General features: G+C 39.8%; 2 protein-coding genes across 5 annotated transcripts; one reads left to right on the top strand and one right to left on the bottom strand.

Annotated features, from left to right (window-relative positions):
* Nucleotides 1–3606: 3606 nt before the first annotated feature.
* Nucleotides 3607–7244, bottom strand: LOC126409990 (uncharacterized). Of its 3 annotated transcripts, none has more exons than XM_050077333.1 (3): nt 6710–7244; nt 6378–6432; nt 3607–3905 (listed from the first exon to the last, which is right to left on the bottom strand). In XM_050077333.1, the coding sequence occupies exons 1-3, from the start codon at nt 7242–7244 to the stop codon at nt 3893–3895; spliced, it is 603 nt and encodes a 200-aa protein (XP_049933290.1). In that variant the 3' UTR covers nt 3607–3892. The 3 variants fall into 3 exon arrangements, with proteins under 3 accessions (XP_049933290.1, XP_049933289.1, XP_049933291.1); XM_050077332.1 differs by lacking the exon at nt 3607–3905 and adding an exon at nt 4281–4326; XM_050077334.1 differs by lacking the exon at nt 3607–3905 and having other exon boundaries at nt 6254–6554.
* LOC116252686 (vesicle transport protein GOT1-like) lies at nt 7176–13125 on the top strand. Of its 2 annotated transcripts, none has more exons than XM_031627122.2 (9): nt 7176–7308; nt 7448–7516; nt 10524–10574; nt 10662–10711; nt 11880–11971; nt 12117–12197; nt 12272–12369; nt 12444–12525; nt 12631–13125. In XM_031627122.2, exons 4-9 carry the CDS (start codon nt 10681–10683, stop codon nt 12667–12669), a joined length of 423 nt encoding a protein of 140 aa, XP_031482982.1. In that variant the 5' UTR covers nt 7176–7308; nt 7448–7516; nt 10524–10574; nt 10662–10680; the 3' UTR covers nt 12670–13125. The 2 variants fall into 2 exon arrangements, with proteins under 2 accessions (XP_031482982.1, XP_031482983.1); XM_031627123.2 differs by having other exon boundaries at nt 10521–10574.
* The last annotated feature ends 2403 nt before the right edge of the window (nt 13126–15528 follow it).

Here is a 15528-nt window from a genome sequence, read left to right as displayed (position 1 = left end):
CATATAACTTCAAATGAATGAAAGTTACTGGTTTTATGACTAAAATGCATGTGGTAAGGCTCATCTAGAAAAACTTGTAATACAAGCAAGAATATTGATTTCATAAGGGTATGTTTGTTGATCTCGAAGATGGGATTTTATGTGATCTAAAGACAGGTCAATTTGTTGGGGTAGAACCACGTATATAGATATGGCTTTCACCGGAATTTAAGATCACAAATTTTAATGACCTTAACTCACCCAAACGCGTTTTTGATTGACGCCGTCGTGAAGCTAACGTCAAGCACAAAAATTTAAGATCCGTCGACTCCCAAACGCGCTCTTGTCTCACGCTGACGCGCATGTTGCAAGGGTCCACAAACCCGACCGATACAAGAGTCGACCCGGTTCATATTTTGTATCGGCGTGTATCGACCGATACTTATCGTATTAGCTCCTAGACAACACGATACAAGCTCGATGCAAGTTCTTCTTTTCAATTTTTTTTTAAAATCAATTTAAATTATTTTTTTAAAGGTAAAATAGAGCAATATGATACCAGGGAGAAAACCGATACGGACGCGACACTGTTATTGTGGACAACATCGGTTCGAGCTCGTCTAGCCCCAAAATGCCTGCTCGGTTCGTTGTGCTTGCTTTCTAATCAACGCCCTCCCCAACTCCAGACTCCTCCAAACCCCACCCCAGTAGGTAGCTCCCTTGCCCGTCTCCCTCCCTTAAACCCTACTCTCTCTCTCTCTCTCTCTCTCTCTCTCTCTCTGTATCCATGGCGCCAATCCTCTCCCCTCTCTACTGTATCATTGTGCGTTCTTCTTCTTCTTCTTCTTCCTCCCTCTGGTAGCTTCTCCTTCTTCCTCTCTTCTCCACCAAGGCCTTCTCTCGGAGCTCCAGCTTCTTTCCTCTCTCCTCCACGAACGGTACCGCCTTCTTTGCGTCGCTTTTCAGTGGCTGCTCTTCTTCGAGTGTGCTTTTCTTTTTGCGCTTTGTAAAGTGGTTTTTCGTTTTCTCTTCTTGGTATTGGGTTTCCTTGGTTTTACAGGAGGGCTGGGAAGTGATGGGAGGTTCCTGTCCCTTGGAGACCGTCGCTGGAAGGCATATGGTCGCGTCGTTGATGGACGCCGTCGCGGTAGAGACGGTGCTTGTCGCCCAGAAGTCTCTCCACCTCGTTCTAGCGGTAATTGCCGTCCCTTTCCCGCCTGTGGTACTTGCCTTTGTTCTTTTCTCTATCTAATTTCTTGGATTTGATGGCTTACTACTGTGGCTGAGCTTCTATTCCGGTTTCTACGTGCTAGTGTTTCTTCCGGCGTTTAGATGTGAACTGTACTTTCAGTAAGAAACCTTAATATAGGTTTCCTTTTGGAGGAGGAATAGTCCTATATGATTTTGTTGCCTGTTGGTATTAGGTTTTTGGTTGTGATGCTCTGGCGTTTGACCTCACGGAGAGCTAGGAAAGGTTTCCAAATTGTGGTCGTCTCCCCCCACTCTCCCTCTGCGAACAATCTTCTTTTTGGGTCTAGGGTTCCAGTGGAGAATCTGATTCTTTTATTTCCCTTTAGGTGCTGATTTTATTACGTTTAGTTTTTGTACGTACTATGACCAGTTGCTTTCCTCAGGGCTTTTTGTTAGAATTTTTGAGGGTTGTCAGAACTAAGATTTTTGTTGTCGAGGAGTTTAATTGCTTGTTTTTTTGTCTGGTCGGTATGAGCTGGATTTGATTTTATCATCACTTCATCATCATACTCAATTGGGTGGGCGGCCATTTGGTTCTTGTTGTTTGCCTTTGCTTTTTAAGATCGGTCAACTGCAAATTCACCAAAAGAGAGAGAGAGAGAGAGAGAGAGAGAGAGAAATATTTGATTTATTAGCGCGTCATTAATGCATCAACTTCCCCCAGATGGGCTTGCTGTTTAACGCAATAAGCTTCTTGGATCATCAGCATGGCGCCAATCAAGGGTAACATCGGTGCTTTTTCCTTCTATTCACTGGCATTAAAAAAAAATGTCAGTTTTGCTGATTTGACCGTTTCTCCTCTTTCAGGTTCGATGATTCCGTGACAGTTGAGTTGAACCAAAAGGCAAGTATCAATATTTATGTATATACCAATCCATAGTTCAGTTGTTAATGCTCAATCCAAATCAGTGTTGGCATCAAACCGTAATACACTCCAAGTTGGGTGACTGACACGATAGTGAGATCAGGTAATTCGGTGTTGCATGTGCTATACCGCCAGGGGCCACATGTGTACCTGGTGGCTTGTCATTGTGCCGCTGATGGGACAGTAGCTGGGTCGTTTCTCTAATTCATTGTGGTTTTGGTAATGCCTGTGATTTGCTCCACCATGGAATTGGTTTTTGTGGAGTAATTTCTCTAATTCGGTTGCTTTCTTTTTTGTTGGAGGTGCAGCATGGGAGATATGTTGGAGATGGGTTTGGTCCTGACTCCAACCAGGTTCCTCCTGAGAGCAAAGAGGATGGTGATACAGACGACGATGATAAGGATGAAGATGATCAAGAGGGCGATGAGCAGGACGGTGAGGAGGAAGGTGGTGGTGATGATGTGTCAGGTAATGAGGATAAGAACCAAGATGACGATAACCCGAAAGACGAAGTTGAAGCAAATGGAGATGGTGGCAGCGACGAAGAAGAAGAAGAAGAGGAAGAGGAAGATGACGATGATGACGAAGATGAGGATCATGATGACGAAGAGGAGGAAGAAGAAGAGGATGAGGAAGATGATGAAGAGGAAGAAGAATCTCCACCAGAACCTCCAGCAAAAAAGAGGAAATGACCAAAGAGGCAGGAGTTTTGTTCTAGTGTCTCAGGATCAGAACGTAGCGATGACGCTGCTTTGCTGTCATGTGCATGCGTTGTTGATACCTAGAGGTTGGCTTTCAAACATGGTACTGGTTAGCCTTTCGTCTTTTACCAGACGATACTGATGGTTCATCAGCTGGTTAATGTATTTCTTTATATTTATAAAAATGTGAGAACAGTATTTGGTCTTCTAAAGGTATGTAGCGACCTTTCTTTCTCTAGCAGCATTGGTCGGTATATTTTATCTTCTCTGACGCTGAGTTGGGTTTTTTCTCTCTAACCTGTGGAAACCATCGGTTGCATGGTCCGACCGCTAACATGGGAGCCAAAAATTTCTACTAATCCCCCTTGTGAAATATCTGCGAGACATGAAAAATGAAGAATAAATAGGAAGTTGTGACCACAAATATTCATCCACTTAAAAATGTAGAAGATGCAAAAATTGATGGAAGGAAGCCGTGGTGGAGTTAAACGAATGCGATGGAGAGGATGCACGGCACAAAAGAATATGCCAGGTTTCGCTGTAAGATCACCGTTAACGACACTCAGTTTTCCGGAAGAACACAAGGGTATTGCATCTGTCGATTATGCAGGCGTCCAGGTACATGAGAAACTGGAAACCAGTGCCGCTAGCCTGGAACTGACCAGAGTGTGCTTAAAATTGAGAAAAGCAGCAGGCAGTGGAAGTGGCAAATAGCCCTTATCGGTAAGGGGATTTCTAATTGCATAAAATGTTTTGAAGAGTGAAGGCGAATAGAATTTTCAGGAGCTAGTATTAAAATCGCTCACGAGTATTTTCAAAGAGGCGGTTTATTCCAAGGTTTCCAGTAGTCAGATAAGGTGACTGACTTTGCCACTGAGACCCAGTTACTTGGAAAAATGACTGACTTCGCTCCATCTGACACCCAGTTACTTGAAAAATTGACTGATTCGGCTCCATCTGACACCCAGTTACTTAGAGAAGGCCTTTGAGTCTCGACCGTAACCAGGAGAACAGGTTTTTCAAATGATATGCAACACTAGTTTGTACAGAATATGTTGGATGTGAAAGTTGGTTTCAAGGGTTCTGTGGAATAGCATCACTTCTTGGACCTGCAAACAATTACCATGTGGATTTCAGCATGTTGCTTATAAACCTGGTCAAATATGGCCAAGAATAAGCGTGTGGATTTTGTGAACTCAATTTTGCAAATTGAATTATACGACACTACGTGAAATTTTGCAAATAAATCATAACCTGAAAATAACCTTGGTGAGAGAATTTCTCAAGACCAGTTTTATGTTGCTAATCTCGACTGATCAGTTGAGCCATCTGTCGACCAATTAAGCGTGTGGATTTTGTGAACTCAATTTTGCAAATTGAATTATACGACACTACATGAAATTTTGCAAATAAATCATAATTCATAACCTGAAAATAACCTTGGTGAGAGAATTTCTCAAGACCAGTTTTATGTTGTTAATCTCGACTGATCAGTTGAGTCATCTGTCAACCAACCTAGGATGGGATTGCCTGCAATGGAATCGATAACATTAACATGATTCCATGCGTGTCAAAAATTGCTTTCTGAGAAATTTAGAGAGAAATTTTTTTGTTGCTAATAGAGTAAATAAATCACTGGAAGTACTATAAATTTTTTATGCATTTAGCCGCCGTTTAACAGATATTACAGACATTGAAGCTTCTAGGTCCATGTCTTTCTGCTACCTTCTCTTATTTTTAGTCATGTTTATCACAATCTTATGAAAATCTTTAAGATCTGCATGAGCATATAGGACCATAAAAGAACGATAGTCGAGAGTCTAGCACAGACGTTTCTAAAATGTAGAAGTACCTGTCTTGACCCAAACCAACAGAGGTGTGGGTAAGGGACATGGCAGACTTAATTTTTGTAGTTTCTTTGGGTATATGTTAGTATTTTTTTTGTTCAGTAACAAATGAGTATAAACAATGAATTTGTATGTTATTTGCTTAAAAACTTATTATATATGTTTGTATACATACATGTATGTATATATATGTATTGTTGTGTTTCCGGACCCAATTTTTTCGAAAATGCCCTGTACCTGTGTCCGCACGAGCATCCGTGCTGGCACCCATGTGACATAGGACAGGATGAAGTTTATTGAAATTTCTTTGAAAAGAAACAGGAGTTTTCCAATAAGAGTATCAAACTATCAACCAATGGTGCCATTGGCTCCTATATGGTATACTGTTACATGTCGCATGTGTAATGCTACTAAACTAAGAATGTGGACACTAAAGAAAGTAGCCGGATAACAAAGAGGAAGAAAGAAGCTCCTAACAAAGAATTTCTACAGCTACTCTTTCAGTAACGACAACTGAATCCTAGCTGTTATCTCTGTCTCAAACTTCTAAGCAATTTGTTGAAAGAGTGGATATTGCAACCTGGGCATGTCATGAGGCTGAAGTTGTCACCTCGTCAACCTTCTACCCTAAAAGAAAATACTTGACTAACAAGAAGAAGAAAGAAGCTCCTCAACAGGAAATTTCCACAGCTACTCGGTAACAATAATTGAAACCTGGCCTTCGTTTGTTCGTCTCCAATTCCTAAGCAATTTGCTGAGCAAGAGGAAAGTGCAATCTGAGACATATATCATGAAGCTTTCTGCCTCCATTGCCTTTTGTTTTTGGCACTAATTCACTTACTTTAGTTTCAAAAACATTTGGTCTCTTTCCAAAACAGATGCTTCCTTACCATATTTCTCAAATCTCAACAAATGATGGATGGAGACTGGAGAGTGTATGTTCACCAGACAAGCTCTATTATGTTTCAATGCGTTCATTTAGAAATGGATTAGGCCAACAAAGTCACCCTTCAACTTGGGCGGACTAAAACTGCAAAGTTCCTTACCAAGTAAGTTTCTAGATTCTTCAATCCAGTTTAAGTTTTTTTTTTTTTTGGCAATTCATTTAAATGCGATTTTTTGTTTCCTGCGGCTCTCTCTTCCTATGTTCTAATAACTTAAAAGGATACATTTTAGACAAGCAAGGTTCATAAGTACACCCTTACTTTCTTTTCAAGAACACGCAGAATCGCAGATGCAGCTAGTTAAAACATTATTCATCAAGTCCACTAGCATTTGCAGTTGAGCTAGAGGCAGTTTTCCATTTCCAAGTTCCACTTTAATAAAGTTTATTCTCCAGCCAGCAATTATTGATAGTTATCTACGTAGTAGTGAAGATAGATTCCACAATCTCAAGGTCAAATTGCAATATAGATCTCAACCTGAACAGTATGGGGAAGAATTAAATGTCCATGAGATCTTCACATTTTGAAGCTAAAGAACATTGAGTAAGGTATGGTGATGAAGACATTTTGTTACATTGAAAGAATAACCTAAGGAATGAAAAGTTATTCCAGGACCAAAATGCAACAGAGAAAAGCAAATATAGAAAACAGAAAACCTAAAGAAAATTTCGAAGTAATAAAGGATCTCATTACTAACTGAACCAACAAATTGTTTGATCAAAGAACAGATAGAACTAGACAAATTATGAACGCAATTCCATTAAAAAAAAAAAAGGGTCGAGTTCCTCACTTGGGAGATTCCCCAAGAAGACAACCTGCATACCCGGACGCATTCCTAGATCCTCCTGCAAGAACCAAAACCGCCAATCATTTCTCAGCCCCGCCCCTGGTTCTCTACGGACGCTCCGTTCTTCTTCAGCCTCTTCCAACTGAGATAGTTAGCGCCATAAAAAATGGCGGACTTGGCCTTGAAAAACACGACCAGCGGACCAAGGCGGTGCGCCCCGAGCGAAAAACGGAAACGACGAACCAGTGTTTACTAACCCAAGGAAAAAGGAAGAACCGGCGACGTCGATGGTCGATGAAGAATAAAGTCAAAGACGGCCGGGAAGATACTCTTACCAGAGGACAGGATTGGATATATAACCGGGACTAGTCTGAAAGACCGATCCTCTGATGCTTGGACTCCTTGTTGCCTTGGAGATGATGGAGGAGAGTCGTTGCCGGCGTGGGTGTTGTCGCAAACGTTTGCTGCTGCTGGTGCTGCTTCCTGGCTTCCTCCAGCTCCTGCCTGTCTTCCTCCAAATTCATCTCTATCCTGCTGGGCTTTCTCCTCATCATCTTCCCTCCCTCTCCTTTCCCACAACAAAAGCAGCAGCAGAAGAACAGAGACTTGAACGGATGAGGAGGAAGCAGCGAGGGTTACGATTCTGATGGCAGCCGCTTTCCCGACTCCCCGCCACCAAGCAATGGTGTCTTTAATAACTTTTTGTACCAGTGACTGTGAGAATCGGTTTGTGAACCGAATCGGGAGAGCTTCCGATTCGGTGAAAATCGGTTGAAATAAGTACGACATCGGGGAATGGCGTCTGCCCGACCGGTAACATTTCCCAGCGACCTCACGTTCTCTCGCCTCTCTTCCCTCTGCTCCGTTCATTGCCCTCTCGCCGTGGTCGACAGCCGCCGGCCACACTGACCGCCACCCACACCGCCGGTTACAGGTGAAATCTCCCTCTCTCCTTTCTCTCGCTGATTGTCTCGATCTTGATCTCTCGTTTCTCTCGTTCCTCTCGCCGACTCTCACTCCCGAAACATTGTTCTCTCGTTTACTCGACCTTTTCTTCTTGCGGCCACCTGCAGTGCGAACGGACCAGCGGCGACCCGCATCTCTCACCGCCGGCAGCCCGAACGAACCGCCGCATCTCTGAGGTGACTTTCTCTCTCTCTCTCTCTCTGCCTCCTTCTCTTTTGATGTCTCTCGCCGACAGTCCTGCAACCCAAACCCTTTCTTCCAGCCACCCTCATCGTCATCTTTCCAAGCCCTGATTGAATCCCTATTCTTTTTCCCTAATTAAGCACTGCCTCAAAGCGAAGGGACCTGAGTAAAAAAGAAAACAAAGAAACGGTAGTTATTGAGTAGTGGCCTTCTGCTGGCCAAAGCGTGTGAAACATCTGGGATTTATTCTTGGACACTAAGTCTATGTGGTCTTCGCCATAATTTGTTTTCATCTCACCAAAAATTGAGCCGAAAGCATGTCTTTTCATTTTCATTCTGTTTTCTGTCATGTATACAACAAATTTTTATCAGATCAAGATAATTTTCATGTTCACCTGTAGTTTTTGCCATTTGTGCGTGTGGTTGTGTAAATATCTACCTTTTGCTTTCTCCAGATTTAAACCTAGCCTGTTTCCTAGTTTGATAATTGCAAGTTGTCTTGTCTTGTTTCTTAGTGACATCATGTGTTTGTTATTCTGGTCTATTTGAAAACTTGTGTCCAGTTGCTTGACGTTCTGTTGTAAATTATTCAGGTGCTAGTGGTCTAATGATCGACTATTGTTGGATAATTTTCTTTTGGCTGTAGGAGATGCTGCGATCTTGTTTGAATCGTTAGCTATGCAAGGAAATAGGATAGGCATCACGAGCATTGATATCATCTATTCATCCACTCGTTAGAATTCAAGTTGCTTTTCCTGAAACTTTGCCTTGGGGTGTGCACCTTGAGTAATTGTAGTGCTAGAAAGTGTTTGTAACAGATAAACATTATAGTTTTTTGATCTCGTGAAACTAGTATGCTAACCGTGGATATCCTTTTTCACTCAACCTGTCCCCCCTTCACCTAGCTGAGATTGAACACAAACACGAGGTTGTGTTAAGAACTGCTTTTGTATCTGAACTAACACTGAGGCAGACAAACAGCTTAGCACAATTGTTATTTCATCTTGTGAAATCAGTATGCTAACCATAGATACTTTTTTTTTGTTCAATTTAACTCCCTGTTCACCTAGCTGAGTTCGAATCCAAAGACAAACCTGTGTTACGGACTGGTTGTGTGGCTGAGCTAGAAGCGTTGAATTTTTGGATCACAACTGGCACTGAGGCAGACAAACAGATTGTATGACAGGAACAGCTTGCACTACATGCATCTGCCGAGGCCCTTCAAACATCTTGAATGACAGGAACAGTTTGCACTACATGCATCCACCGAGGCCCTTCCCTTAACCTCCACAAATTGATCCAAAAGTTTATTCTAACATAAGGATACACCTGGTGAATCTACAGTGGCGGTCCGATTTTCAGCAATGCAGCACAAAACTTATCTTTACATCTGCTTTCTAATTACTGGTAGCCGAAAGTTACCCTCTTAGTCCAACTGCACCCTATTGTCATTATCAAATTGGAAGCAAATTCAAAGATGAGATCTTTTACAATAAGTTCCTGCGTAAAATCATTCATGATCGCTGGACACTAGATGGATATTCAGTAAGATATGTGTTATCTATGTAAACAAGCAATATGATGTCTTTCTTTCTTGTACAAACATAGAAAGTCAGCAGCAATATCTAAAAAACCATAAGCAGAAAGAGGCTTGTTTCAGATTTTTTAAGGTGCAAGTTTGCAAACATGATTCTCATCCTCATACCTGGCGGTTGCTGCATGAAAACTTCTTTGCTTAAGGAGCGATGAAGGAAGACATTTTAATATTAAGCTGCTTAATTTTACATTGACCAATTACAATTATACTGAGAGCAATGTGAGCAGTGTCTGTTTGGATAACCAAGGGAAGGGTTTCATGAAAATTAAGTCCCTCAAACTGAGTAGAGCCACTAGTCACAAGGTGATCTTTCAACCTACCTAATGTGCCACTTGAGTTCAATTTGGTTTAGAAAACCCACTTTGTTTTAACTGTATCCATATTTTGGTAATAAGGAACTAATTCCACTGTTTTATGATGCAATGGGTGGCCATCTCATCCATAGCTGTTTTCTATCTAGGATGATTAAGAGCTTCATTAATTTTACAAGGTTCCTTTGGAATTGGCATACCTTGGAATAGGTTTGGATATTCCTGTTGTTGACCTAGTCACAACGGTACACAGGAGAACATTTATTTGATCCTCAGGTTGGTCTGACTGATTTTCTTGCCTACTGTCATTCTCATTTTGATGAAATGATTGATTTGTGTCTTCTGAAGCCACTTTGACCTGCACAAGCTGCCTGGATTTTTGAGGGTGGCTCTTTTGAATTTGCATTTCACTAGGATGATCAACAATAGGAGGAAGAGTAGCTTGATAAAAAACGTTATCAGGTTTGTGTCTTTGTGAGCAATAATATGCTGATCAAAGACAGATGACTAAAGCTGATCATGGTGCTGAAAAACATATTTTCTTCCCAATCCTCATACTAACAAATCTATTTCTATGTAGCCATTTACATGTAATTTGAGGAATTTTGTATGGAAATTTCTGTTCATCAAAAACCACATGTCATGGTATATAAATTCAATGAGTAGAAGGATTCAAGTGCATAAAACTTTTGTTAGAAGACTATAACTGAGGAAAACACAAGGCAAACCTTTTGACTCATACTTATTTTTGGTGTAATCCCTCAAATATGAAAGCATCTATATCCAAAGGTTTGAGAAGTCAAATATCCAGGATGTTTACAATATAATCTAAAGAAAGGAGAATTTATGTTTATGGATGAAGGCAGGTGAATTATCAAAAGCACAAATAGTGAAAGCCTCAAACCAAAATTCTTGGGTATGTGAGCATGAAACATCATATTTGAATCCAATTCTTTGATATTGTGATGTTTTCTCTCAGTGAGGCCATTTTCTTGCTTGGAATTAACACATGAAATTGTTGTTTGATTTCAAAATTTCCTAAAGTTTGGACAAATTTATGATTGGTTTATTTTGGTCTGCCATCATTAGCAGTGCAGGGAAGTAACCACAAATTAGAGCAAACGTAACGCTCTGTTCTTACTGGTACGTTTGTCTTTATTGCTGCTGTTACATGACTGGAATATGCATATCTACTGATTTTTTTAAACTGATTTTTTAATATCTATGCAGCTCGTGAATCATCTGCAAGATGGTTTCCTTCGAGATGAATGACCGGAAAAGTATGTGAATGTACCTTATTAACCTAAAGTATTGCTGATATGTTTAGTTGTTTACATGTGTCTCAGCCTTTATTTTTATCTTTTTGGTGCTGGTACAAGGGATCAAATGGGATAATTGGTTGTATATTTGCAAATATTATAGATGGCAGGTGTTTGGTTCAAATAGCATGGTGATATAATCCAACATGAATATGAAAAAGCAAGTGCATTTTTTGTAGTGAACTAAGACTGGAGAAGCATTTACTTTCTTGTTTCATTCTTCTTTTTTCTTTGCCATTATGGTCATAATCCATCATGTTATTTGGAAACTAAAAAATAGGATAAAAATGTATTTAGGTCCCTTAATTGCTTATATAGTTATTTATGTCAAGCAGGACATATCTGGGCCAACTCACCCAGTAATTATGGCCTTACGCTTTTATTACAAAGTCTTCAAAAGGACTAGGCTTCTTCTCAAACAAGTAGCCCTGTAGTGGTAGAATCTGATTACCCGGATCATCATTATGCATACACTTGTTAAAACGTTTGCACATTATTTTCACTAAAGGTCCGAAACTGGGGGTACAACACGTGATTTTTTTTTTAAAGAATTATTTAGGGTTCATAAATAGTGTGTATGATGAACAGTTTTGTTTTTTTCTGCTTTAGACGCCAATTCCTGGTATTTGTTTAGTGGTAGCTGGTGTAGATGGTCCATACAATTTCAATAATAGAGTAGAGAAGCCACTCAAAAGGTTAATGTCCAGTGTGCTCTCTCCCCTGTATGTGGAGGCAGTGCATATATGCTTTGTGTTACTTGCAAAGCTGTTAAACAAGTTTTAGTTGATTTCCAAATTTTCAGCCATTACCACTTGAAGTTACTTTTAGAAGATTTTAGATTTCTCCTTATGAGTTCTAAAGATTCCTTGAGTAACCTTTGTTGGGTATGTAGAAGTTTTGTTGTATAACTTGTATGCAGACGATCTGACTTCTCTTTTCCTTGTCTCCCCTTTTACAATAAGGAATAATCATTCTCGTTTTGGACGTTTCCTGCCACTTGAAAATTTCCTTCTATTTGGACTGAATTTTATCATTTTGATTAAACTTAGCTGAATGCATTTCAGAAATTGTTAATTTCTGTTATTGTTTCTCTATGTTACGTGAGTAATCTTTGCTTTTCGTGCAACAGAAATTGGGCTTGGATTGACGGGGTTTGGTATCTTTTTCTCCCTCTTGGGAGTCCTCTTCTTCTTTGACAAGGGACTTCTAGCCATGGGAAATGTAAGTAGAGCATGAGGTCTGATCAAGCAGCTTTGCCTTGAATTGATTTTCCCATTTTTCTGTTGTGTTGTGTTGGTTAAACTGTCATATTTATTTGTTGCTTTTCAGGTTGGTTAAACTGTTAAATCTATTTGATTATTTTCAGATACTTTTCTTGTCGGGAGTGATGTTAACCATTGGACTGAAGTCCACAATGCAGTTCTTCATGAAACGACAGAATTACAAGGTGTAATGCTTTGATCAAGTTTTTTAACTTGTTGATATCCTTTTCTTACACTCGATCACACAATGTTTTGTCAGGGTACAATTGCTTTCGGTCTGGGTTTCTTCTTGGTTCTTATTGGATGGCCTATCATCGGCATGATCCTTGAATCATATGGGTTCATCGTACTCTTCAGGTACTTGCAGTGTTTCTGTCTGTTGCTGTAGATCTTCATTTTACTTGGAATGCTAATGCGTTCTGTTGCCACAGTGGTTTCTGGCCAACACTTGCAGTCTTCTTGCAGCGGATACCTGTTATTGGTTGGTTATTCCAGCAACCATTTATTTCATCAGTAAGTCTGACTTAACTTTAATAATTGCTTTTCCATCTGCATGTGGTTGAAAAGGTAGATGACGTGTGTGTGCGTGTGTTTTGATGGTTGGGCTGTGCATTGCAGTTTCTGGATCGATATCGACCCAAAAGAGTCCCTGTGTGATCATTCAGATGAACATGTGGTGGCAAGGACAAAATAATTCTTTGGTGCAAGTAGAAGTTTCAGCTGTTGTTGCAGATCGATTGCATTGTCCACTCATACTTTTGTAGTGCAGTTATTCACCATCATTGTATTCAGAAATTTTGTGCAGTATGCAGGTATGGGTGGTAAAATTCATCTGTTCATGTGAATACATCAGGGTTGGACCATTATAGATAGATATTCTGGATCCGCCTTCATGTATTGACCTACGAAGCAGCTGGAAGGCCCTGTTTAGTGCTGAAACTGACTTGCTTGCTAAACTTCTTGTGCTTTGTTAATTAGCTGTTAGTTCTGTTGAATCAATTGGTATGTTTTCCAAAGTAGTCCACAAGGTCATGTTTTCAAAATTGTAAATTCTGTTTTTGTCATTTTTGTTTGACATATACTTGCAATTCTGCTTCTGCTATTTTGAGACTCTCTCTCTCTCTCTCTCTCTCTCTCTCTCTCTCTCTCTCAACCATTGCTCCAACCATGAACCTACTAATGGTTGGAGTAATTTACAGAAACATCATCGACTTTTTGGTGGTATAGCAAAGATATATGCAAATTGTTATTTAACCACTTGAATTACATATAAAAAGTAAGAGGGTTAGATGAAAGCAATTCAAGCTTAAGCTTGGATTTTTTATACGACCAAAAGTTATGTACTTTTGTAAAAGATTTATTAATAATTGGACACAGGCTTAGTAGTTAGTAATGCACTTGAATCCTAGTAGAATCTGGATCCATGTCTTGAGTTGAGAGTGTCCGACCATCAGACTTTACGAGTGACGAGTTGAATGTCGATCTAGCGTCTTGAATGTCGCTCTTTCCTCTTACTAGTTCGCTACGAGGATAATGTATCCATCTGAAAAGTTAAAGTTGGTTGTAATGGTTTTTTTATTTTTGGAGTTTCATTTCATCGAAATTTGGGACCCTTGATTCAAAGTTCAGACTATCTGCATCCAATTCGGAATTCAGATCAGATAAAGCCTCATGCGGAAAGATCTCAGCGGGATTCTGTTACATCTATCCTCCACGGTTGTTATGGTCCAAAATTCACCCGCTTCCTATTCCGCAACAATTTTCAGGAAACCGCTTCATTCTTTAATATATATATATATATATAGAAAACGAGAATCAGAAACTCTGTTTGACTAAAAATAATAACTATGTAATGTTACGAACATAAGCATAAGTTCGATTTTTGAATTCTTTTCGTTTGATTGTTATGGTGCATACGTATTAATTTTACTCTTTTAAGCATCGCGATTAGCAATCTCTCTTGTCGCCTTTTGATGGTTTGCTTGCAAAATCACGTTTTTCAAATCATGCTGAAGCGTTCAATCAGCGATTTAGCTTTACGTATAACCGATCTCAGCTAGATCCTTGCCTGTTAACTCTGCTCCTTCTTCTCCGATTCTAGTTCCAGGACTTTGCTTCAATAATCTGAAAAATCACTAGTCCATTTGTGCATGCTTTTGGAGAACACACTCTGTCCAATGTTCATTGCATGAGAAGTGCAAGTAGATCTTAAAGTAAATAAGATGCCTAGCTTCTTTTTAAACATTTAACCGTGGACATGTAATCCTTGTAGTTGAAAACCTAGAAACTGAAGATCATGTCAGGAACAAAAATCCAGTTAAAATTCTTGAAGTTTTACGCTCATGTGAATAAACTGATCCATGGGTGAATCTATTGGTCTTTACCATTGGACATTGCATGAATCCAGTAATAATTTTGAAAAAAAAAAAACATCTACATTTTACTGTTAGAATACAATTGAACTACTTGTGCAATTGCGGTGGATTCAATCCTCATTCGAGACATTAATTTGAAATTGAATGGCACGAAATCGACTTCTGTTACAGTCATCGTCCTTGTCATAAGTATTACTGAATCTTGATGATCATTCTTTTCTTGCCATCCTGTTGGCGACATCAAATTCTTTAAATAGATTTTTACTATATCATTAAAAGAAACTCAAACTGAAGGCAAATCATTATTTAGCAAACCTGATCCCAAACAGAGTTGCATTTACAACATGTGCCACACCAGATCCATCTTGGAAAAGAAAAGCTAGACTAGTTCAGATTCACATAGTTCAGATTCACATAAGTGACAACCTTACCCACCTGAAGCCCATAAGCCAGGGGCTGTTTGGCAATAGTAACAATATGTTACTGTTTTATGTATCTGCCCCAAAAAATAAGACAGATTCATGTAACACTTTTAAAGTGTCCATTGAATCTAACCAGTTAAATACATGAGGCAGTAACATAATATTACTGTTCCCAAACAACCCCATACTGTGGTAAGAGGCCTAACATCTTACAATAACCTTCTTCAACTTGGGGACGTTTCATGTGAAGTTATTGTGGAATTGATAATGGTGACGGATTAGTCCGCTAGTCCTTGATGCCAACTTGGACGACGAAAAAAATTCCCGAACCTGAAACTGCCTGGAGCAACAATAAACATTTCGGGTTATATTTCACTATACCAACAGATGTGCTTGCTTCTGCTTTTGGAACAAAAGCAAATGCATTTTTTTTCGAGACAAGTGTCACCTATTAATTAGAACAGGCCCGCCTCTAAAAGAGCCGCCGAAGGTTATGGTGGTGCCGGTTGACGAGGTTTTGTCTTGATTACACTGCAGTCTGCAGCATGTTAACCCTCACAAGTAAAAGGTAAATTCCCTAAGCAAGAATACTGTCTTCCTGATAAACTTTCATAAAGAAAATTCAAGTTAGGACCACATGGGCTACATAGGTAGGGATCAAATGGTGACAAAATGACTCTCTCTCTCTCTCTCTCTCTCTCTCTCTCTCTCACACACAC

Source organism: Nymphaea colorata, chromosome 4, assembly GCF_008831285.2.
Source record: "Nymphaea colorata isolate Beijing-Zhang1983 chromosome 4, ASM883128v2, whole genome shotgun sequence".
NCBI classification, from domain to species: Eukaryota; Viridiplantae; Streptophyta; class Magnoliopsida; order Nymphaeales; family Nymphaeaceae; genus Nymphaea; species Nymphaea colorata.
The sequence above is the reverse complement of the archived record's forward strand: the minus strand, read 5'-3'. Positions and strand labels throughout refer to the sequence as shown.